General features: G+C 39.1%; 1 protein-coding gene across 1 annotated transcript; it reads left to right on the top strand.

Moving 5' to 3' along the window:
* The first annotated feature begins 1,993 nt into the window (after window positions 1-1,993).
* Window positions 1,994-22,625, top strand: LOC128735851 (rRNA N6-adenosine-methyltransferase ZCCHC4). Its single transcript, XM_053830335.1, has 4 exons — window positions 1,994-2,146; window positions 21,099-21,325; window positions 21,391-21,833; window positions 21,890-22,625. The coding sequence occupies exons 1-4, from the start codon at window positions 2,065-2,067 to the stop codon at window positions 22,623-22,625; spliced, it is 1,488 nt and encodes a 495-aa protein (XP_053686310.1). The 5' UTR covers window positions 1,994-2,064.
* The last annotated feature ends 3,322 nt before the right edge of the window (window positions 22,626-25,947 follow it).

Here is a 25,947-nt window from a genome sequence, read left to right on the forward strand (position 1 = left end):
TAGATACATTACAAACAAATTCATGCAAATTTGGCTAAACTTTGACAAATTGAACACATTTTCATTAAGCTTTTAGTTCGTTTGTAAAAATTTAAATGTTTTTCCCAAAATTTAGCGTACGTGTGAATGCATGTGAAGAGTTCTTTGCAGTGATAACGCATCACGTTTTACAATAAATATTGGCAAAAAAATTAAAAAATTAAAAAACGAAATTCGCTAATCGCATCGCCTCTTTCGTGCAATTAGCGAACGAGTGCTGTACAAAAAAAGTGCATTTCCCAAAATGCTTGCTGGCACCTATAGGCGAGTTCGAGCAAAACTAATAGCAACCGTTCGCTACCTGGTTGTGATTATTGGAACTACAAAAAAAGTGCAATTCCCAAAATGCTTGCTAGTACCTATATGGAACTCGACTTTAAATGTAATATTTTATTGAATTACCAACAGTGGGAATGGTGAAAATGGATAATAAAGGTAAGAAAAAGCATTACCTTTCATTCGATATATATTGTTTCTGCTTCGGGAGATTATTAGAGCTTCGCAAGTGTATTTATGGTTACGAACTGATAGGTTATATGTTTGGATTTTGGCGCAGATGATGCTAATCAAGAAAATAAATCCGTTAGCATTTGAAAACACATTGGAAAACGCTGAAGACTGAAAATAATTGGTGATTCTCTATCCAGGATATGTAAACTTTACAGCTGACTCTATGTACTTTTGTTTCATGCGGTACAAAATCAAACATTAACATTGTTCTGCCATAAAGTTAATTAATTCGAATATTTTCACTTACCTTAACGTATATAAACAAATTTCTTCCAATATTTCGCTATCTAAAATCCTGACAATTGAAAGGGTTAATCAAAAACTGCCTTTTATTTCAGTTTTTTTCAAAAATGTATAGAGTTTGAGAGCGATTTTACTTTTCATCACTTTTTTTATGCAGCGCCTCTAAGCGGGCTATAGCTTGTCAAAAACGCCTATTTCTGGAGGGCGCTACCGACAGATTTTACACACAAAAAATTGATTACTTCCTTCGAGCCTGTTCAAGGGGTTTCCAGTAAGGCGTATAAGTGCGTAGTAATCACAGATTACTTTTGTGATCATTTACGAATTAATTAGGTAATCAATGGCAATCAGTAGAGTAATCAATGATAATTTTAAGTAATCATTGGTAATCATGATTAATTTATAGTAATCACAAGAGATTGATTACTGGTAATCAGAGGAAATCAGTAAAGTAATCAGAAGTAACTTTTTTTAAAGGTGCGTAGTAATCATTGCTGTTGGAAACCCCTTGAGCCTGTTAATTTGTTCTCTGTGCGTAAATGATAACAAAAGAAATTTCTGATTACTAAGCACTTATACGCCTTCTCCGAAACCCCTTGTAGCTGACGCTTGAGCTGACGTTTTGGTTCATCCAAAAAGGTTTTGCAAAGTGACGTCACGAATGAACCGGAATGAACGCAATTCACCCATTTGACATCCACTCGTGGTTTGTTTACTATTTGTTAGGCGAACGCGTTATGCATAAATTGGAGTTAAATATTATAAAGGCGTATTATCCAGCAATGTCGCCATCTAAACTATACTCGGAATGGCAGTTTTTGTGTTTTCTAACTTGCCGTTAAGGCCTTAGGCAATATTCAGTTTCAACATGTTAACCCATGTTCCAAGTTCATGTAAACAAACCACTGATAGACGTCAAAGAAGTGAGGTTATGCACGCCCGTGCAGAACCTTATGCTCCAGGGGTTCATCGTATAGTTACTATATATATAGTTCGGCGGATAGAAAATCGGGAGCCAAATAAACGTCAAAAGCGGAGCCAAAAGCTTTTCAAAATCCAAAATGCAGGAGTAATGGTAAAAAAATACACTTTATTTTCATAGAACTAGTCATTTTCAACACCCGCCAGTGATTATTTTTCGTAAAAACCTGCACATTTCACCATAATTTCAAATTTAATTTCATAAATCAGGGATGCCAATTCGCCTGGTTTTCTATCCGCCGAACTATATGTATAGTAACTATAGTTCATCGTTCACCGACCGCATGCGGCATGTTTTGTTTTGTTTGTAGAAGTCAACTGAAGGCAGGTGAAATTTTGAAGTCGGTGTTTTATATGAACTGTTTAATAATGGGTAAGTTTATAGATTTTTTTCCAATTCAGCAAGGCAATGCCCTTGCTTATCAAAATGGGGCTATGCTTAATTTATGATCCAAGGAAAAGCATGCTTAGGAGTAGCATTACAGCTGTCGACTCTCTTTTGGTGCCCGATAATGCGACCTCATCTAAAATGCGGTACTGCTGAGAATGGAAAACAATATTTAACATTCGTTACTGCCTATTTTATGCTACATTCCGCACATATTACTGTATCTCACGTTTGTCACATGACGGAATCAGTGTGAACAGACCAAGCCACCTATAGTGAATGATGAATGGTATGATCCGTGATATAATTGAATTTACGCACGTGGTAACAAATTCCTTTGAAGGCTGCTTAGTAGATAAAAACTACAAGGTATACAGTCCTAAGGGTTGTACGAATGGGTGACGAAGGACTATATCAAATCAGGTCAAAGACTAATGTATACTGCATTTCTGGCATATGTATGTTTATAGGAATCTGTGAGTGCCATTGTTTAAGTGAATGTTTAAAAGAGCGAAATATTCAGATTCAATTCTTCAATGACTGCAATTGTGGCTTTGAAAATACGTAAATGGGGGTTCATAGGTACAACGCCTGCAATCACTGAGAAATAGACGATTAATTCTTTTAAAAATCACTTGAGTGCATGATAAAGGTTGAAGTAGTAATGAATGATCAGCCTCCAGCAGATAATTGTATTAAATATGATTATGCGTAGCTTGACATGTTTCAATCTTTTCTTTTACTCACTTGTGACCTTTAAAAGGGCCATTGGTTACAAATAATATTAAAGCCACAGCACGTTCATCGCAAATATGACATGCCATTCGAATGTCCTCTTTTGACATGAATGGCAACAAGCACGTAAGTTAATAACGGTGTCGATTTACTGTCTTTTGTTCCGAGAAGGTTTTACTTTACTTTTACAGCTTACCGCTTGTTACATAGCAGAAAATATGGCACATACGAAAAACTTTCTGTTTTATTTGTATGAGAATCCTTATCATCCTACCACAAGGGTGGGGGGTCTCGAGCCATCATAAAATAAATTCCTGCCACCAAAAACCCTCACATGCCAAATTTGGTTCCATTTGCTTAATTAGTTCTCGAGTTACGAGAAAATTTGTGTTTCGTTTGTATCGGAGCCCCCCCTCCTGTTAGAAAGGGAAGAGGTCTCATTACACCATAGAAAAAATTCTTACCTTCAAAAACCCTCACATGCCGAATTTGATTCCTTTTGATTGATTAGTTCTCGAGTTATGAGGAAATTTGTATATTATTTTTTTGGGAGCCGCCCCCCTCCTAAAGAGGGAATTCTTGCCTTCTGAAACATGCCAAATATGGTTCCATTTGCTTGATTAGTTCTAGATTTATGAATAAATTTGTATATTTCTTTGTATGGGAGCCCCCCCCCCCTAAGGGGAAGGTGTCTCAGTACATCATCGAAAAAAATCCTACCTTCTAAAATTCCCACATGCCAAATTTGATTCCATTTGCTTAATTAGTTCTCGAGTTTTGAGGAAATTGGTGTTGCATTTGTATTGAAGTCTTTCATTCCAACGTTACTCTTCTATTTTCGTTTTCACGAAGTGCTACGCAGTCCCAGATAGTAAACAAGGACGTAGTCCTACGTCAAAAAACCAAGCTCAACAAGCCGAGTGAGAGTAGACCTTTGGACGGCGCCAAACCTCACTACTCATTTAGGGGTTTGGTCTTTGGTGTGGTTTGTTTTGATCACCATCTTTATTTTGATTTCCTTTGGAACTTAAATTTATTGCTAGTCGGTTTATTAAATTTGCTCTTCTCGTCTTTAGATCAAAGTTTATACAAAAGCAATACGTGCTTCTGTCATGCAACCAATTTTTATTGGCTGAAATTGACGACAAATTAATGATGTAAGGAACAGAGACTAGGGTTGGGACGATATCGATAAATCCGATAATATCGATAATATCGCGCATATTTTATCGATACGATATCCGATACGCAGCGTCAGAAATATATCGGATATCGATAATAAATTTTGTATGCTGTGAATGAGAGTTATACTTTGTAGGCGAAGGAAAATGAACTCTCATTCCTTTTGCTTAAATTTGCGTCTTAGGGAAGCTACCGAGAAATAAGCGATTTAACCCATTGTTAAAAAGTTTTACTCGTTAACTAAAAAAGCAAATGTCGGAGGTTTGGTGTACTTTGTTAGAACAAGTCCTACGATGTAAAATTGGAGCATGTTATTTTGAAAGGTAACACAGTAAATTTAAGTTTATTTGGAAAAGTATCCAGTCAGATAAAAAACAACTCGAAGACCCAAAAATTAAAACAAAAATTGCATTATGCAAAAGCTTTGGAGCGTTTTTCAAAGTATCGGAACTATAAGCATGTATGTAGTCAAATGTGCAGATTAAATTTAGTTTAATTTGAATGTAAGAGCAGATGATTCCATATTTGGCTAAAATGGGCAAATTTCTACTTACAGTTAAAAAACTTGTTGAAAATTGTTTTTCATTAAAATATCGGTTATCGGTACGATATCGATAATTTAAAATCCGATATCGAGCGATACCGATATTCGATACAAAATGATATCGCGATAACGATAAACTACTGTTTTGCCCATCACTAACAGAGACACGTTACATAACTTATCTAACGTGTTTTGACTACACAATCAACTTTGTAGTAAATGGCAACCTTCTATCCTGGTGAATGGCCCTGTTGTCGCGAGCAACATTTATTTGACTAGAGATGGTCTTACTAGCCGGTGGTGGTGTGTTGCCAATATTTGTTTTCCGACTAGGTCGTACTTGAAAATTGGATGTGATATTCACTTGAATTGATTTCACTTCACTATACTGGTATGCGGGAAACTGTTCCCAGGAAAACTTAATTTTATTAGAAAAAGTTACAATTGTCTTAAAGCTATGCGTTGAATAATCGATGGATACTTATGTAAAGCATCCCAGAAAAATTGACTTACATACTATGTCCCTTTAGATACCAGACTTTCTTCAAATACCCATAATCTTCATTTATATTCCTTCTGGAGTCTAACGGGCGCTTATTCTAAAACACTATAATTGTTTGAATACTCCTCATTGCGTCCTAACGATAAAAAGAGAAAGAAATTCTAGATGCGACAAATGGGAGTGGCTTAATCTTTCATGCCCTAAATAAATAGTCTAATCAGTACATAATCCATGCGCGAGATGGTTTTACAGATTCCTTTTCATATTCTGATTCTCCTACTGCCGGTCAGATGGATCGTGTTGCTGGCGTGTTTATTTGATTACATCGTTGGCGCGTCTAGCTAAGCAGCTTGTTTGTAGAGATGGTCGGGTATGGAAATTTGAATACCCGAACCCGACCCGTGCCCGATTAAGGAAAAAATTTAAAACCCGTACCCGACCCAAACCCGCAAATTTATTATTTTTAATACCCGAACCCGACCGCAACCCGTCGGGTACGGGACGGGCCAGGATACCCGACTATCTTTAGTGTTAAATGTGGTCGATAGAGATACCCGACCCGACCCGTACCCGGTTTCAAAAACAAAAATTAAGAACTCGTACCCGACCCGAACCCGCAAATTATTTTTTTTCAATACCCGAACCCGACCCGAACCCGGCGGGTACGGGTACGGGTGCGGGTTTCGGGCAAATTTTCCGCTACCCGACCATCTCTACTTGTTTGCTCTACCTCTAGAAGCGATAATGCCTCCAGCTAAGTTGTTTATTTTTAATCATTCCGCTCTTGCAGCGACAGACCCTCTGGGTTAAAATCGCTAAAAATATAAAAAAAACTTCCCATCATGGCTCCAAAATTTTCCTAAACGAATTTAATTTCTTCATTAGTGTCATCTAGCGAATCAGTTCTAAATTTTATTATTTATCACCGGATGTGTCTTGACTAGATGAGCAACTTTGTCGAAAATCACAACCTTCTGGCTTTTCAAAAACTTGACCTATTGTCCGCCAATGTACTCAGTACACAACGCAACCATTCGCGTGCTGAGTAGACGTGTGCGAGCAATAGTAGAATCAATATATATAGAATAGGGTGTTTGCAGAGTGCATATGTATTGGAGATCTGTTGGGCAGGCAAAAGTGACAGCCCCATATAAAACACACGGGCTGGGAAGAGCAAAAATTTTTAAATGATTTATTTTCTTCATTTCGAACAGAAATTACAAATTGCTTCATACATAATATATTTGTTTACTAAATAAAAAAAAATATTTTCAACCAATAAGCTAAGACGCGGTAGCTATGATCAAAAATGTAACTATGACCTATGTTAGAGGGATAAAACTAAACAAATTTCAATAGTCAGCAGTTGCTTTCGGCTAAGAAAGCAATTTATTATGCTAAAACCAATTTTATATTCCGTTACTTTCAACTTGGCCTATGTCGTATACTCCTTCAAAAAACAGTATATTTGGAACACCGATTTAACGCGAATTCAGCGAAACCCTAGTTACCAAAAGTCACCATATATTTCAGGGAACATTTGTCGGTTACTTTAACTATTAATTGCTTTAAAATGATAAATAATTTTAGAAAAAATGATAATTTTATCCAGCATGTTTTTGCTGCATCGAATAGGAAAATATGCAATGTGTGCCCAACAGATGTCTTGCATGTGTGTGTAGCAAAAGCCCTATGCCAGTGTCGCTGCAGTGCTCGTGGTAAACATCACACATTTGAAAATTATGTATTTACATTGTATGCGCATATGTGTGAGTGATCGATTCGAAACGGGAATCTGATTGTCAAACTAAAAAGGCAACCCAATAAAAAATCTTTTTGCTTTTTCGTAAATCACGTAGGATAAATCACTCGATTTGGTCGTTGTAAGGTATTTCGTCGGCAGGAAAATTTTCTATTGGGCAATTTGACAATGTAGTTCCCGTATCCAAGACACGAACCAGCAACATGTTTGCCACCAAAATATCCATGAAACACCAGCGACACTGGCATTCTATATATATTGATTATACTCGAGCAATGGATCAATGAATTTGGCTAGTTTTGGAGTGACAATTACTTGTTTCTGGCGCTAGTGTATATGAACCCATTATGACCCGGGTATACCTAAATTGGGCCCAAAAGAAGTGGAGCTGTGTAATCCATTATATTATCGCTCAAATGTATCGAGAAACTCAAAATCGTCATTTGGAATGGTTTCAAGGCCAAAATATCGCAGGTTTTATATTTCATACCCTCAGTTTCAAACAAACAAATTACAAAGTTGTTTATATATTTCTTATCGAATTTTGTGATAGACTTTACATATAAATACCATTTTACATTTCAGGTAATGTTTCGTCACAACATGTAGACTTTTGTCGAATTTTGTTTATTCAATCCGGATTGGAACTGGATGAACTATTTGTGTTCATTTGCTCCTATCTGACAGATCAAATTCATCCAGTTTCAACCCAGATTGAATAGTATAATCAATATATATAGAATGCCAGTGTCGCTGGTGTTTCATGGATATTTTGGTGGCAAACATGTTGCTGGTTCGTGTCTTGGATACGGGAACTACATTGTCAAATTGCCCAATAGAAAATTTTCCTGCCGACGAAATACCTTAAAACGACCAAATCGGGTGATTTATCCTACGTGATTTACGAAAAAGCAGAAAGATTTTTTATTGGGTTGCCTTTTTAGTTTGACAATCAGATTCCCGTTTCGAATCGATCACTCACACATATGCGCATACAATGTAAATACATAATTTTCAAATGTGTGATGTTTACCACGAGCACTGCAGCGACACTGGCATTCTATATATATTGATTCTACTGATTGAATAAACAAATTCGACATTTGTCATGTGTTTTAGAGACAAAGTTTTCTTCGTCATTTTTTCCGCCATTTATCACAACTTTGCACTGTTGAAAATACAGATGAAAAGACAAAAATTGACAAATTATCTCTCACACACACACACACACACACACACACACACACACACACACACACACACACACACACACACACACACACACACACACACACACACACACACACACGCACACACACACACACACACACACACACACACACACACACACACACACACACACACACACACACACACACACACACACACACACACACACACACACACACACACACACACACACACACACACACACACACACACACACACACACACCAGATTGAATTCTTATCTCTTGTAGTGATATATTGTCAACTGCAAGGAAAATTGTACCATCCAAAGTGCGATATCGCTCATAAAAGTGCTATTTTGCATTAAATCGTTTCGGTATCTTCGGCGCACTTTTTCGTTATCTTCCAAGCAATAACTGCGCCGAAGAGACCGAAACGATTTAAGCTAAAATACTTGAAAATTATTTGGAAAATTGAAAATAATGAACCTATGTTTTACCAGAATTCTCGCTTCGTGATTGGTTGTTGGAAATGACGTCATCAAAGTTGAAATGCGTTTTCACTGCGGGTTATTTTTGGACACAGATTGTGCCTCTTCCTCCGTCAACTGTAGAAACCACCGACCGAGAAGTTTTGATCTAACTTGTTACTTTCAGGACGACGGCACTATGCAGGCCCTTACGACTTGCAAGGTACTGCGTATGACGTTGTTCGTCCGTAAGCGTGTTACTCCGCGTTTCTCAGCGCGGGTCTTCGAAGAAAAGCTCCATTCCTATGAAATTGACCAAACTCGTGTTTTAGTCTTTGATACCATACGTTTTATTCGTTTATAACGCATATGCAGTTAATATCGATAACAATTTTTTATAAGTTGTGCTTTTGTTATTGCATTTAATTTGTAAAAAGTTGCATAAATAACAATTCCGTTTCACAATACAATTTTTGCTTTCTACTGGCACTTGAAATATAACGTTTAAATACGTTATTTTTAGTGATCTAAATTAACGATATTTTCGATACAAGGGCGATATTTTTTGAAACCTTTCGAACCAACACGATTCCGCGAACACAACGCATATTCGCAGTGAGTCAGGTAACACAGTAGTATCAATTGGTGAGGGTGATGGAAATTTCTCGTTTTTACCTTTGTTATACTATATAACAAAGGTTTAGGAATTGGTCGAAAAACACGAACTTGATCTAAGGCCCGGAGGGCCGAGTCACATATACCAATCGATAGGGTTCGACGAATTGAGCAATGTCTGTGTGTGTGTGTGTGTGTGTGTGTATGTGTGTGTGTGCGCTGCTTATTTTCTATCGCCTATTTCTCGGAGATGGCTGAACCGATTTGTCTGCTATTACTTTTGTTTGAAAGGTATTATAGTGGAGAATATTGCTGTGCTATCTGTTTCGTGGTCCGACGTTTCGTTTAAAAGTTATAAGCAAGAATGTGAAAACTACGTGACACGATTTTCTCCGGAACCACACAATCAATTTCAACGGTCTTAGTACCAAATGAAAGATCTTACTATTGCTAAACATTGTGCCTAGTTTTATTGAAAACAAACAAGTGGTTTAAAAGTTAGCCTTAAAAAACCAGTTTTGACAAGGTTCAAATGATCGCCTGTTTCTCAGAGATGGTCAAACCGATTTATGCGCTATTAGTTTCATTTGGCAGGTAATATAGCCGGATAGATCACTATTGAATGGTCTTTTGATTGGACGTTTAATTTGAAAGTTATGAGCAATCGTATACACCACACCAAAATTAACAATTATTTATAATGATTTTAACCAAGATAATTTACCTAATTTCAATTATTTTTATATCAAACGAGAGGTTTTGACACTACGAATATATATACAAAATTTCATAAGAATTGGTTTTACCGGTCAAAAGATATTAACACTCGCGCCAACTTTTGTAACACGGTTACTCGCGCGCACAATAGCCCAAACCAAAGAAAACGTGCGTATTAGACTTTTGACTAGGAAAACTTGGTTTAAAGTCTATCAAACCTTTGGGAGAGTTTCTTGAAATTGAATGCTCTATCGTCTGATAGAATTTAAATTTTGATTAATCCCCCTAAAAGTGAAATAAAAAAAGTAAAGTTTCAATATAACACATTGATTTGCTCTGCAAAGTTTTAGAGCATATCATTACAAGAAATTTTGCTGAAGACAGTAATCTTCTATCTCTTCAGCGAAGTTAGAGAAATTTTATTTATGGTGTATGCATTTGTAAAATCAGTTTATCTATTTTAGCTCTTTTTGTAATTGTTATATGACTTTTTTGTGTATTACAAAGCTGTGCAAACAGTAAAAATACACAACTTTGCTGAACATAGGATCCCTCTACTTTGAACTTTGATCATAAAAGATACTCTGATTTTGACCCCGAATTTCTCGACTACCAACAGATGGATACATTTTATACATTTTACATTTGCTGATAGTTTTGCTGCATAGACACCATTTTTCCATATGAAGAAACGAGAGAAAATTTCAGTTGGGGCCAATTGCGGTACACCTTAATGCTGCTAGCTTCGTTTCTGTAATGTCGATTTATGCTGATCTATTTTCCCAACAATTTAACGTATTAATGCATTGAATAATTATGACATTTTTCTTATAACAAGTTTATTGAAAAATATACGTTAGATAAACAACGATTTGTAGCTTTATAACACTATGGCGTTCAAAAACCTACAGTGTAGGTGTTGATGAAATTTATTCAAGAAAACTTTATTAGGGTAATTGATCTTGAATGGACCTATTTAGCGCTTTTAAACACCACCACTCGCACTCCTGCTCAATTTACTCGTCATTTATAAATAATATGTGGTGATGTTACTATTTGTTGGAAAGTACCACCTTTTTTCTACATTATCAGAATTTTAAAAGTGTATAATTGATGAAACTTTTATTAAATATATCGTTTTTTGCCAAAGCCTTTTTTTGATCTTGAATGGACCCAACATGATCTTGAATTGGACCTATTTTTGATTTTGAAATGGACCTAAATTTGGATTGTCATAGTTTCTTCCATGTAAATGAACAAAATAATAACAAAGAATTTTTTTTTAATAGTACAACTACACTACTGTTATTTATTAATAGGACACAAGGTTGAACAGCTTTTACCTTTCTTATACTCTGTTAGAAAGGTATGAAAGTCGGTTGAAAAATTTGAAATCGGTCACAGTCACCGAGGATCTTGTTTTTATGTCAGCCCAACAATTGAACAATGTTTCAGTGACTTGATCTGTGTATGTATCTGTGTGTGACATTTGTATATTGGGAATTTATTATTACCTGTTGCTCAGATATGATTGAAACGATTTCCACGTCATAAGAAAATTATGTCGCCTATTAGTTTCAAAAATTTAAACCATTCATTAAAAATATGTAATATAACTTGTATTAAACGTAGTTTATCAAGTACAGTGGGGTTCGAGCTTTTATTTAGTGAATACATATTTCGAAAGGTCACTTTTACTGACGCAGGACTACGTCTTACTGCAAAGCATCTAAAGGTTTGCGACAGCCCCTGTCGAACATTTTGAATATAAAACCGTTGCAATCGTGAAAAATTCGTTAATTAGTGGTAATTATTCAATTTTTGACACATTTATATGCAATTTTTTTAGTTAAAAAATGGTCTAGATTTTGCCACGGTTTCGATTTTGGCAACATAGGCGACACGCATTTGTTGTCAAATTCGAAATCATACTGTAAATGGTGCTTGAAAAAATTAGACTTGGTAATTCTACCAGGTTTAAGGGTAAGCTTAGATACTAGGTTTTAATTTTAAATGATAGTCGATGAAGAACTGTACCAGATAGAAAATAGGAAGTTTCAAAAATGAATATTGTAGATCTCAGTCACTCAATTTTGGTGGACAAGGAGGTATTAATTTTGTCACAAGTCAGAGGGGAGAGGTGCTTAAAGAAAACTTTACATCCCCCAAGAAAAAAATCAGAGGGGTTGTGTATAAGATACGACCACGGATGACGTAGTACAACGTTAGTCCGGTTGCATTGTCCGGTTGAATTTTATTGGCCTTAGGGTTTTCTGTCAGCGCGCTAAAGGTGTTTTGAAGCTTTGGTATATGCTTGATTAACGTGTTTAAACTATTTCTCATCTGAGTTTTGTCAAAACTTAAACTTACAGCAAAACTTTTTGCTGTATTTATATGGAAAATACAGGACGTTATTTGTCCATGAGAAAATTTTTAATTCAAACCATTTTTACGATGTTGCCTGTAGATAGTTAAGCAGGGATAACTAGTTGAAATAGAGTTTGGAATATTAGCTTCGTAACTCAATTCGAAGTTCCAATATTAGAGTTTCCTATACAATAAAGCTATATATAAATCATCAGAATTGTATTCTCAAATAACTTGTTTCATTCTTCTGTGCATTACTTTTAATGATACAAGAATTGTCCCGTTTAGCATAATTTGGGAATTTTTTTACATAGGGCGAATAAATTGGGAAAATTTTGCTCTACTTATATAGATTATATAGATTACACTTTTGCTTCGTGCTAAAACAAATACGTAAAATCCAATTGAAAAATTTAAGTGTAACTGGTTTTGTGCTAAATGCAAATGAAGCAAAAATAGCTCTTTTTTAAGGGGCATAGTACCTTTTACACCATATTTTTTGCCTAATTTCAAATAATTTTTTCTCGATAACGCGAAAGGCAAATTGAATCTGGTTTTTTGCATTCGAAACATTGCATTTTATACTAATATTTGCAATTTTGTTTTCATAAGGGAACCTCTTCCCCTTGCCCCTACGGCTGCTTGAAGATAGTCGTTCAAAAAAACCATGAATTGTAGTACCATGGATTGGCGCTGGGGGGCTTATCCGAATTGAAAAATTCCAAAACGACATGAAAGAACATTAAATTATCTCGTGTTTGATCCATCCTTTTTTAGAATTCGAACACATAACAAAATGGCGGACATTGAAACATAAAAGTATGGTTTTTAAGCGAAAAAATTGACTTTAAACATTTCTAAAAAAATCAAAAATTACAATATCAAGAAAAGGATGGGTCAAACACTAGACAATTTTGTTGGCTTTCAAACAAAAAAAGAATCATAAGAATTGCTTGAGCCGTTCTTGAGATATTTATGGTACCGACTTTCAAGAGAAAAACGACGTTGAAGTTTTTACTCGTTGTTTAATCGCTCCAGACATGCGCGGTACAAATAGCTGTAATTTTGTCAATATTTGGAATTCATGCAAACGACTTCAAACACATATGGTCAAAATGGTAATCTTTCGAAATAATCAATAAAAAAATTTAGGTTTTAAAAAATTGATAAGGTACTATGCCCCCTTAACAGAAGGCAATTAGTATCCCTCTTATCTTTTGATCCATCTTATCTTTTAATCAATGATGGTTAAAATTTTTGTACAATACTGAGAATAAATTAAGTTTATATTGTTTTAAGCATAAAATGACATATGTTAGCTAACTAATTAGGAAGACTTTTTAGTTTCAAAACTAGAGGCTACAATGTATAAACACTATGAAGCAACTACGAAAAAGGATGAGTGATAGTTAGTTTTATCAATATAATTAAGTTTTTATTTAGGCTATAAATCAAGCCTACTTTCAATATCCCGTGCTTATAGATTAATTATAAACGGAGATACTATAGTGACAACAAGCAGTTTTATGGAATATACAACGGCGTGTTCGTTAGTGGTAGGCAATGATAGCTACCGCCAGTGATGTCTCGGAGCGCAAAACTAGGTCCATTCTAAAATCAATACTAGGTCCATTCAAGATCAAAAAAGGGGGTTAACATTTTTAAGGAATTTGAAGATTTTACTGGTTTTACTGAACTTTTAAATACCTAAATTGAAATTACACATATTTTAGCATCATTTTAAGAGTATTGTTTTATTTCAAACCAGAAGGGTTCCGGGTAGTAACAGTTTGAAAATACTCTATGGTGACTGCCAAAACGCTGAAAAACAGCTACTTTAATTTAATTTTAGCATATTTACGTTCAGAAATGATTAAAGATAAACATAAAAGCTAAATACAGTACAAAGACTTGATAATTATATCCTAAAATTCTTATTTAAAAATAGGTCCATTCAAGATCAGAATTCGACTAGGTCCATTTCAAAATCATTTACCCTATTGTGAATCAGATAGAATGGCATGACAGGAAATTATGCATAGTTCAAAAACTCATAAACTAGACCTTTACTACGCAATGTATATGTTAAAGAATATTATTTCTTCTTACAACTTACTTTTACTTGCATTTACCCACATTAGTAACAACTTACTCAGCAATTTCATAAGAAAAGGTACTATCAAAATTTATAAGTGCCGTAAAACGGACTAACATTGATCACCGGGGTAACATTGATCAAATGGACCATTCGCATAAATAAGTGAAATAAACCACTACTGCCAACTTTCCTGAACTGATCAATGTTTCCCCGTTTTACAGTACTTCTATTTCGTTCAAAGTTTGTAAACTTATTCAGTTTCCAAAAATTTTATGTAAACAAACGCACCACGCAATCGTAACCAATAGATGATTTATTTTCCGAGGACTTGTCGATTTCTATCTAATAGCAAGTAAGACCGTATAACAAAGGTTCCTTTCACCACTAGGTGGATTAAATCAGGTTTTTCTTTTGACAATAAGTGTCGAGGAGTAAGCAGCAGCAGCGGAGGATTATCAGTAGCAGCGGAAACAACTACTTAGTATCAATTGGTGAGGGTGATGGAAATTTCTCGTTATTTCTTTTGACAATAAGTGTCGAGGAGTAAGCAGCAGCAGCGGAGGATTATCAGTAGCAGCGGAAACAACTAGCAGCAGTGGATACAAACCAGCACCGGGAGCAACCAACTGCAGCGGGAGACAAATCGTCTGCAGCGGCAGCGGAATACAATCGGTGACGCGAAGCTAGAAATAGATCGGGAGCAATGGGAGCAATGAAAGCGGGCCGCTCTGGTTAATTGATCGCTTTACTAGGCGTAAAATTAAGCGATTGCTAGCGAAAAGCAGCCAACTGGCAGTTTCGTGAAGCCATTACTGTCGAATCGCGACAAATAAGCAGCAAATTTCAATTTTTGACGAGCAAAACTAACCAAGACAAGGTAAACTGTCAAAATGATCAGCTGGTATCACTGCTGTCAAAGTCAATGTCAAACCAGGGTTGCCAGTGGAAAAATAGTTATCCTTGTTGCCAGAAACATATTCTTTCCGTAATGTCAAGATAGATCTGTAATGTCATTGTAGAAATTATAATTTATTTTTTGTTTTTTAACTTTTGATCGTACGGTGTGTTTAAAAACTACAAGATATACAGCCCTAAGGGTTGTACGAAAGGGTGACGTAGGACTATATCAGATCATTAGATCAAAGACTAATATAAACTGCATTTCTGGCATGTGTATGTTTATAAGAATCTGTGAGTGCCATTGTTTAAGTGAATGTTTAAAAGAGAGCGAAATATTCAGATTAGATTCTTCATTGAATGCAATGGTGGCTTTGAAAATACGTGGACGGGGGTTCATAAGTACAACGCCTGGCTGCAACCATGGGGCATAGAGATTTCTTTTAAAAATCACTTGTGTGCATCAAAAAAATTGAAATAGTAATGAATGACCAGCCCCTAGATTATTGTATTAAATATGATTATGCGTAGCTTGACATGTTTCAATAATCTTACTTTAACTCGCTTGTGACCTTTAAAAGCGGTTGAAATTTGTGTTTCATTTGTATGGGATCCCCCCCCCCTTAGGAGGGGAAGAGGTCTCAGTACACCATAGAAAAAAAATCTTACCTCCAAAAACCCCCACATGCCAAATTTGGTTGCTTTTGATTGATTAGTTCTCGTGTTCTGAGGAAATTTGTATTTTTTTGTATGGGAGCCCCACCTTTTAGAAGGGGAAGGGGTCTCAGTGAACCATCGAGAAAAACCCTACCTTCTAAAACCCCCACTTACCAAGTTTTGTTCCATTTGCTTGATTGGTTTTCGAGTTTTGATGAAATTTGTGTTTCATTTGTATAGGAGCCATCCCTCTTATGCCGTCCGTAAAAATGCTCTCTCGACCCCTCCTGATCATTTTATCTTTCCAACGACATATAAATTGTTCAGTTTCGTTTAGTAGTTTAGTAGTTATTAGCATTTGAAATCTTTCATTCCAACGTTACACTTCTATTTTCTTTTTCACAAAGTGCTTCCCAGTCCCAGATAGTAAACATAGACGTAGTCCTACGTCAAAAAAGAAAACCCTGTGCACTCGTAGTCACAACGTGGAGCTTTACCGTTCTTTCGAAAAACACATTATTTTTCAAATTTTTGGGACTCAATTAAACAACTGGAGCAGACGTAAATAAAATAAATATGAATGAGCCACAGAGCCTAACCCCTCTTGGCATAAAGAAGCCCGAGGGTAAGTGAAAGTTTCCAGCAAATATGCTCTACAAATATGCAGAGAAGTGCCAAAACTCCATAATAATAATAATAATAATAATAATAATAATAATAATAATAATAATAATAATAATAATAATAATAATAACTCGGTACCGTTCGAGGAGGTGAGGACTCAACGGCGCTTAGCTGCAAGCGGCCGAGCGGGTTGTAGGTTGCGGATAACTAACGGCCATTAGATATAATGGTTAGTTGCGAATTAAATAAGCAATCCCGGACAAGCAGCGAGGATGGTCTATGGGTGTGGTGGGGCTCAACAGTGGGCTCTGTTTAGTTTCCATGAAAAACCACAATACCTGAACGCCAGTCCTGACAAAGCGAGTAGGTACCGCTATAAGTGCCTTAGCCCATGACCTCACTAGCCGGTTAGACTTCCGGAAAGAAAAGTCAACCCAATATGGAGTACAATTTACGGAATAGAATAATAATGCGATCGCCCGAGGAGGGAGCCCCTACTGGAGCTGGTCCTGGAACGGGGGACAGAGCGAGCGGCCAGCGGCTGGAGGAAGACCTGGTGCAAGAGCGACCTTCCAGTCAACGGGCTCAGCCCGTACACCGAACGCGAAACCGAAGAAGCAGCAACAGACACCACCAAGGCAATGCTGCACCTGCTAATGTTGCTACGGCTGACCGACGTCAGTCGCTCACCTTGGCAGGCCGCCAACGGCAGCGGATCATGTGGACGAGGGAGATGAACATGTATGTGATCCGCTGCTACTACGTTTGCACGAGGTTGGAGACGGATATGTCCGGCAGGCCTAGAATGCTGGACATGTTCAATGAGCGGTTCCCTCGATTTGCCAACCAGCTTGACCGGAATAAGCTGTACACCCGACGACGAGCAATATTGACAAACAACATGCTCACTACCGCCGAGTTAGACAGCATCAAGCTGGAAGTGCAAAGGGAACTAGGGAGTACAGGGAACAGATCGAGCGATGTGTCGAGTAGGAGTTCTGTTGGGCACGATGCAGCACGGCGGGAATCGACTGCATCCATAAACATGTCAGTGGAGGAACCATCATTGCATGCTCCAGAACTAACAATGGACCAACAACGACAACAATTACTTGACGAACTAGCTTTCGAAATGAACGCAGCGGTTACACAATTTCGGGGAACAGACCCCTTATCCCGACACCGGATACCAAAGCTGCAATATTCCTTCCGGCTAACGAATGCAGTAAGAATCCTTAACGAGGATGTTTTGCCACTGTATACTGAAACCGCTGAGAACCTTGAGGAACTGCAATGTATAGTGTATTCCGCAGCTGTAGCCGTTGTGAGAACTATGGGAGTACGGACCTTCCCCCCAGGTAATGGTGAGGCCCATGTACGCCCCCAAACACGAAAACCCGCATGGATGCTACGACTAGAATCTAGGATAGCATCGTTGAGGGTGAAGATAGGTCGGTTAACACAATACAAGAGGGGAAACCGATCAGGAAGGCTGGTTCGTCAGGTGAAAGAAATCGTCAAGCCCGCAGAGCTCCTAAATCTCAGTGAACTCAACATCACTGAGATCCTCGACACCCATGTACAAAGGTTAAGTGCTCTTGCTAAACGGATGCGACGTTATGTTGAATGTTCAAAGCGGAAACAACAAAACCGGATGTTCAACACTAACGAAAAGGAGTTCTATAACCACATCAGCAATAACAAAACCGATTACAGCGAGGGACTCCCAGAACTTGGCGAAATTACACAGTTTTGGGCCAATATATGGGAGAACCCCGCTCAACACAACAATAATGCGATGTGGTTGGTAGAAGAGGAAGAAGGCAGTGGTGAAATTGAACGCATGGCCCCCGTAGCAGTGACCGCCGAGGATATCCATGAGGCTATACGGTATACCAGGAATTGGGCCGCACCAGGACCAGATTTTGTGCACAATTTTTGGTATAAAAAGTTCTCTGCAATCCATGGGCGGATGGCGGAATGCTTCAACACGGTACTAAGAAACCCCCAGGAGCTGCCAGAATTCATCACTAAAGGGGTAACCTATCTTCTACCCAAAGATCGGAACACAACTAATCCCGCCAAGTACAGGCCAATAACATGTCTTTCAAGCCTGTACAAGGTGCTCTCGTCGGTAATCACCCAAAAGGTGCAGTACCATTGCGATGCAAATGGAGTGATGACTGAAGAACAAAAAGGATGCCGTAAAAACACACAAGGCTGTAAAGACCAAGTCATCATCGATGCAGTCATTGTGGGACAGGCAAGCCGAAATAGGCGAAACCTCAGTATGGCGTACATCGACTACAAGAAGGCATACGATTCAGTACCCCACTCGTACCTAATTAAGGTACTAGAATTGTATAAAATAGACGGTGGCATCATCAGGTTAATGAAGCACGCAATGGGAATGTGGAACACTTCACTCCACACTACCGACGGGATAGAGGTGTTACGATCCAGAACTCTCAGCATAAAAAGGGGGATTTTCCAAGGCGATACATTCAGTCCGCTATGGTTTTGCCTTGCGATGAACCCCCTCAGCAAAGCACTTAACCGAAGCAGCTATGGCTACCAATTGAAAAGTGGGACAACGAGTACAATAATTACCCACACCTTCTATATGGACGATCTGAAGCTGTTTGCGGAAACTATGGAGAAGCTGCGTCATCTGTTGCAGCTGGTGACAACGTTCAGCAACGATATTCGGATGGAGCTTGGCGTCGACAAATGTCGTCTCGTAAATATCCATCGGGGTAAAGTAATGGACGCTGAAAGTTTCCGCATCAACGAAAGGGAGGAAATTCGAAGTATGATTGAAGGTGAGTCGTACAAATACCTGGGATTCCTGCAACTGAAAGGTATTCACCACACGACTATCAGGAAAGAACTGCAGGAACGGTTCCTGTATCGTGTCAACCGTATTTTGAAATCACTCCTCTCTGCCGGCAACAAAGTAAAGGCGATAAACACGTTTGCCGTGCCTTTGTTGACATACAGCTTCGGGGTGGTTAAATGGACCAAAACGGATTTGGAAGCGATTGAACGTACCTTGCGAGTATCGCTAACCAAGCACCGTTCGCACCACCCAAGATCGGCAGTCGAAAGAATCACCTTACCACGCATGGAAGGAGGAAGAGGTGTCACTGACATCCAAGCGCTATGCGTATCCCAGATCGAGCAGTTGCGGAGATATTTCATAGATAGTCAGACTCGTCATGTTGTCTACCGCACTGTCTGTGAAGCAGACCACGGGTTCAGCGCCCTGCATCTGGCGCAGGAGCATTACCAGCTGAACTGCGACCTAAAAACCGTACCAGAAAAGGTCGAAACGTGGAAAGCAAAGGAACTACATGGGACGCACCCCCATCAATTAGAGCAAGCGCATATAGACAAAGTGGCATCGAATGCGTGGTTGGTGCGAGGTGATCTCTTTTCGGAGACGGAAGGCTTCATGGTAGCCATTCAGGATCGGGTTATTACGACGAAGAACTACCGCAGGTACATATTGCACGAAGATATAGAAGACCGTTGTCGAAAGTGCAATTCAGTAGGAGAAACGATCGAGCATGTGATTGCAGGCTGTCCAGCCTTAGCCGAAACGGCTTACCTAGGACGCCACAATGCAGTTGCCAAGATTGTGCACCAGCAACTCGCCTTGAAGTACAACTTGGTAAACTGTTACGTACCCTACTATAAGTACCTGCCTAGCCCGGTTCTGGAAAATAGCTGCATAAAGTTGTACTGGGATCGTGAGATTATTACGGACGTCCTTATACGTGCCAATCGTCCTGACGTTGTGATCTACGACAAAAGGAGGAAGCACGTTACCCTCATAGACATCGCTGTACCGCTGGATCGCAATGTCCAGTCAACTTTCTCGGCCAAAATAACGAAATACCATGACTTGGCCGAGGAGTTAAAGCAGATGTGGCACCTTGAGGGCGTACGTATAGTTCCGGTGGTCATCTCAGCCACCGGAGTAGTGCCCTGTAGCCTACAACGTTCCCTGGAAGAGCTAGAGCTCCAAAAAAATTTGGACAATATCCAAAAAGCGGTGGTTCTTGAAACCTGTAATATTACGAGGAGGTTCCTGAATCACCACAATTAAACACAGCTGGAGCAGACGTAACAACAAAAAAAAATATATGAATGAGAACCACAGAGCCTAACCCCTCTTGGCATAAAGAAGCCCGAGGGTAGGTGAAAGTTTCCAGCATTTTTGCTGAGAAGTGCCAAAACTCTATAATAATAATAATAATAATCATTATTGTGTATGACCCATAACTCTGGCTTTATTTTTCAAAAGGTCGCATAACCTATGCAAAAGGGTTGATTATGCGACCTTTTGAAAACTAAAGCCAGAATTGTGCAAAAATTGTACTCCACGACCCCACGTCAGATGCGATACTCTGGTATAGACCGAATGCCAGGCACTTCTTTTCTCTTCAAATCATAACTGATATTTTACATCTTATTATATCCCATGTGTATTACATTATTACATTTTTATACATTATTATAACGGCACATAATTTAAATAATATTTTTAATCGCTCTTCTTATTGGTATTAACAGCGTCTCTCACCTTGATACTGGATGACCTCAATGAAAATCCTATTTGTAAACATGGTCCAACAGTGTTATTTCAAAGAAATGATGCAAGTGGGAAAGTTGTTAGTAGGTACTACGGGTGTAGTGCAAGTAGAAATGGAACATGTGCGTTGGAATTACCAGCTAGTCAAATCATCACCTCTAAAACGTTCTACAATTCCACAACTACTAGCCATATGCAAATTAACAAGGTATTGAGAGGTGTTAACTTATGAAAAATTTACTCCATTTATATCCAGGACTATCTCTTTTGCAGGTTAGAAACTCCAACGCTTCAGAAAAAGCTTACTGTCTAAAATGCCAGAGGTTGATTCTAAAATCATGTCTAGATAATCATAAGAATCATGAGATTATTTGCGATCTCACAGATGATATGTTACGACAGCCCTCGCGTTTGCTTACTCCACTTACTGATGACAGTAATGAGGCACAATATTTTTTCTCTGACGACACGTTACTTTGCATAAAGGGAATTATCGAGCAGCTAAGGATTACAAAAATTGTTTGTTTAGGAGCACCAAGATTACATGAATATCTATTGACAAAGACTATTACAAAATCACTGCTGTTGGATATTGATGAAAGATTCCGGTGGTTTTACGATGAGTCTATTTTTTTGCAATATAATATGTTCAACCATCACTTTTATGAAGGTGTAGCTGCTCAAGATGTACTTATTTCATTTTTACAAACTGGCGAGTAAGTTGAATGGTTTGTAGTAAAAGTGCATAGTAATGACATTGTTTACTTTTCAGACAAAAAGATCGCGTATGCCTCTTTACAGATCCCCCTTTTGGTTGTCGTACGGAACTATTAGCAAACACCATTTTAAAATTAAATCAGCTTTATAATGCAACCAATTTGTTAGTTCAGCATGTATTGCCAGCATTTTGGGTGTTTCCTTATTTCATGGAAGCTTATATAAAAAAAGAGATGCCTTCTATGGAGATGTCCGACTATCATGTCTCTTACACGAATCACAAAACGTATCATAACGGCAAAAAAAGTTTAAAACATGGGTCGCCAATTCGATTGTTCACGAATGTCCCGTTAGAATCTTTTAAATTACCGTTCAACGAAGGTTATAAATTTTGCCTCAAGTGCAATAAAAGTGTACACAAAACGAATACGCACTGTGTAATTTGTAATAAATGTGCATCAAAAAACGGGGCCTCATATATGCATTGCACCAAATGCAATGTTTGTGTCAAACCGAATTATAAACATTGTTATAAATGTGGCAGATGCGCCCAAAAACATGAGTGCCGTTTCTATCAAAATCAAATAATATGTCGTATCTGTTTAGTCAAAGGGCATACGGAGTTGTCATGTAGCTTTTGGAAGCATTTCAATAAATTTAAAAGGCACTATAAGGGTTGCATAATTTGCGGCAAAAATACTCATATAATACAGAACTGTCTTAAACGTAAGTTGGCTTTGAAAGAAACCTATTTTCTTGGAAAATATAATAATATACTGAACTTACACTAATCAACCATTTCCAGCTTATTCCCCATTTTTTACAAGCTGTAAAACCGACTTTTAGTTAGACTAAATTTGGCTTTCACATTTGAAGCTGTCACATAATAGGAATAAAAAACGGATTTTACTTAATTCAGAGGTGGTCATAACTTCGCTAATCCGCTAATTAGTTCAGCTAACATTTTGGTTAACGGTTAGCGTTTTTGCTAATTTTTATAACCGTTAGCGTTTGTGTTGGCTTCCGCTTAATTCATATGCCGCTAACTTTTTTTTTGCAAGAGAAACATTGTTGACAAATATGAAAATGTTCTTTTATTTTTACTACTTAGTTATCACCTGTGCGATAAAGGTATGGAAAAAAGATGGTGTGGGAAAGGCCTTGTGTTGTGTTGGAGTCAACGGCCAAGCTGAGGTATTAGACAGAGATACTCTTGACGGAGATTAATTGTCAAGCGAAAGTCGAGCTGAAATGGATCTTGTAGTCAATAATATTTCGCAGTAGACAAGAGCAGATAACTACGTACGGCCATGTTCTTGGAGGCCTATTTCATTGGTCAGCTGGTATGCGCTGAACCCTCCAATCACCGGCTTGTGCTCCTCCTCCTGGCCGACCAAAGCATTGAAATCCCCGATGACGCTCTCGATATCATGTTTTGGGCAGCGGTTGTATTCACTCTCCAACTGCGCGTAGAATTCATCCTTGTCGTCATCGGTACTTCTGAAGTGAGGGCTGTGCACGTTGATGATGCCTATATTGAAGAAAAGGCCCTTGATTCTCAACCTGCACATTCGAGTATTGATTGACCACCACCCAATCATCCGTTTCCGCATCTCACCCATCACTATGAAAGCTGTTACCAGCTCGTGAATGTTGCCGCAGCTCTGGTACATGGTATTGTGGAGAAGTAATGAACATAGGGAAAAATGTAATATCAGCAGATGAGAAATATGCCCTATTGAAATGTTATGCACAATATTTGATTTCAGTATCGACGTCCAATTGTAATATGAAGCAGCAGAGCTCGCAATCAAACGATCGGTTATAATGAGAATCGTTCATTTGCGAGAGAATATAATTATGTAGTTAAAAGAGAGAGAAACTGCTTCGTATATCCATGTGTATTCGGTCGGTTTCGGTTGGCGGCGGTGAAAAGAAAACTCGTTCATGTAGAGCAAGAGAGGTTTATACTTATAACAGTCGTTTCCTCTCCATCGATCTCATTCTTTCGAAACGATGGTTCTACAATTGATGAGGGGACGGTAGGGGAAAGAAATGAAAATTTTGGTGAAGGAGGGGAAGAGTGGAAAGGAAAGGAGGGGGGCATATTGGTAGCTACGCATGACAAGTAGTCATTTTGACTCCTACTTTTTGTCCAATGCTGGAAGGTGGATGAGTCGAACCAAGCTATGATTATAACCGGATTCGAACCCACAACACACGCCAGGGCGTGTGGTTCGCTGGTACTTGTACCTTTGAACCATAGAGAATCGCTGGACAAAAGGAAACTGCAAAACCCACTCATGTGCCTCTTCCTACGTCTATAATCATAGCTTGGTTCGACTCATGCACCTTACAGCGTTGGACAAAAAGTTGGAGTCAAAATGACTGCTTGTCATGCGTAGATATCCCTCCCTCCTTTCCTTTCCGCTGTTCCCCTCCTTCACCAAAATTTTCATTTTCCGTCCCTTCATCAATTGTAGAACCATCGTTTCAAAAAATATTAATATATATAGGTACCCAGGTAACCAATAAGCATTAAAATAAGCAGTAATCAGTCGTTTATTAGCATCACTGGCGTTTTACACTGCAGGTTGTTGTTTATCAGCTTTTTGACTGCATAACTGTTGTAAATTGGCATCCACAATTCTTTTTAAATTCTTCTTGTTGGTAACTAGCTGCAAATAAGCATTGTCAGCACTATAAGAGGGCTAGCAGTAAAGTAGCCGCATATTTTGCCAAAATAGCATTTAAGTAGCATTTAAGGCAACTTAAATGCTTATTGGCTTGCTTTTAAATTGCATTGGAAATGCTTATTGGTTACCTGGGTAATATAATTAATATTAATAGGTCCATCTCTGAACGTTCGAACCGTTGAGTTCTTCCAGCACACCTCCTCAGGGGCGGTTAAGGCCCTAGCCCAGCGAGGTTATGGTGCCGAACAAAGCCGCATTCGACTTTGCGCGACCCCAGATAGCCAATACGATGGGAGCGGGAACTCTTATCCCTACTTCCACGCGGTGCCGGCCGGGCCCGGGACCGGGGTCGACCAAATACCAGTCTGGTTACACCCTCAGTTGTGTGCTAACAGGGAAAGGCGGACACGCTGTGGTTGCGGGTAGCGTGGCGCAGTGGTGTAAAGAGGCGAGCGGGGCTCAACTATAAGCCAGCTGCCGACGCTGTAGTGCTTGCGAGTAGCGTGATGCAGTGGTGTAAAGAGGCGAGCGGGGCTCAACTCCTATAAGCCAGCTGCGGGCGCCGTAGTGCTTGCGGGAAGCGTGGCGCAGTGGTGTAAAGAGGCGAGCGAGGCTCAATTCCTATAAGCCAGCTGCGGACGCCGTAGCGTCCTGTTAGAGCTCAAGACTTTAAGCAAAAAAGCCGGGTCAGGAGTGCCATGGGCACATTAGGATCGGTTCCAGGAAGATCCTAATTATGGTGTACTGGACGGGCGGGAATAAACGTTTGGATTCGGCGCTATAGGGCTGACGGCTGTGCCATTCTACTATCTTAGGTAAGGAAGGGTGGTACCTTCTCGAAACGGCGAGTAGGCTAATGGTACAGCTGCCTTCCGTCCCGTTAAAACCGTGGCTGGTCTCTAGGTACGTTCAAAGCTCGTCACTCACGTCAAAGTGCGGTGGTGTAGGCTCAGATGATACATTCCTGACTAACGCTGATCGGATACTGACATCCCTGCCCCCATGAAGGGTAGGGGGGAGTGTCCCTAGCCATGGCCTCCCTGCTTGCATAGATCACCCGCTCTACCGTCATAGCTGCCGAGGTGGAGAGGCAGGAGCTTCTGCAGCGATGCGAAATCGCCGAAGCTCGGGTCATAGCCGCTAAGGCTGTGGACATGCCTAGTCAGGCGTGTACGCCGCTTGCCAAACGCAGAGCGGCTACGCCCGACGATGGACGCACGCTGGTGGCCAAGAGGCAGCGGACCTTGGCTCGCGCCTCTACCAGCGAACGTGCGGAGGCGGTCCCGGACGGTGCTGCCGGGACCGAGGAAGATGAATGACGGGTGGTTAGGCGTAAACCGCCTAGGCCAGCCGAGCAAGGCTGCGGCTGCAAAGCCAAAGCCAAGGCGTGTCCGACGCTTTAGTAGTAAAGCTGACA

Source organism: Sabethes cyaneus, chromosome 2 (assembly GCF_943734655.1).
Source record: "Sabethes cyaneus chromosome 2, idSabCyanKW18_F2, whole genome shotgun sequence".
Taxonomy (NCBI): Eukaryota; Metazoa; Arthropoda; class Insecta; order Diptera; family Culicidae; genus Sabethes; species Sabethes cyaneus.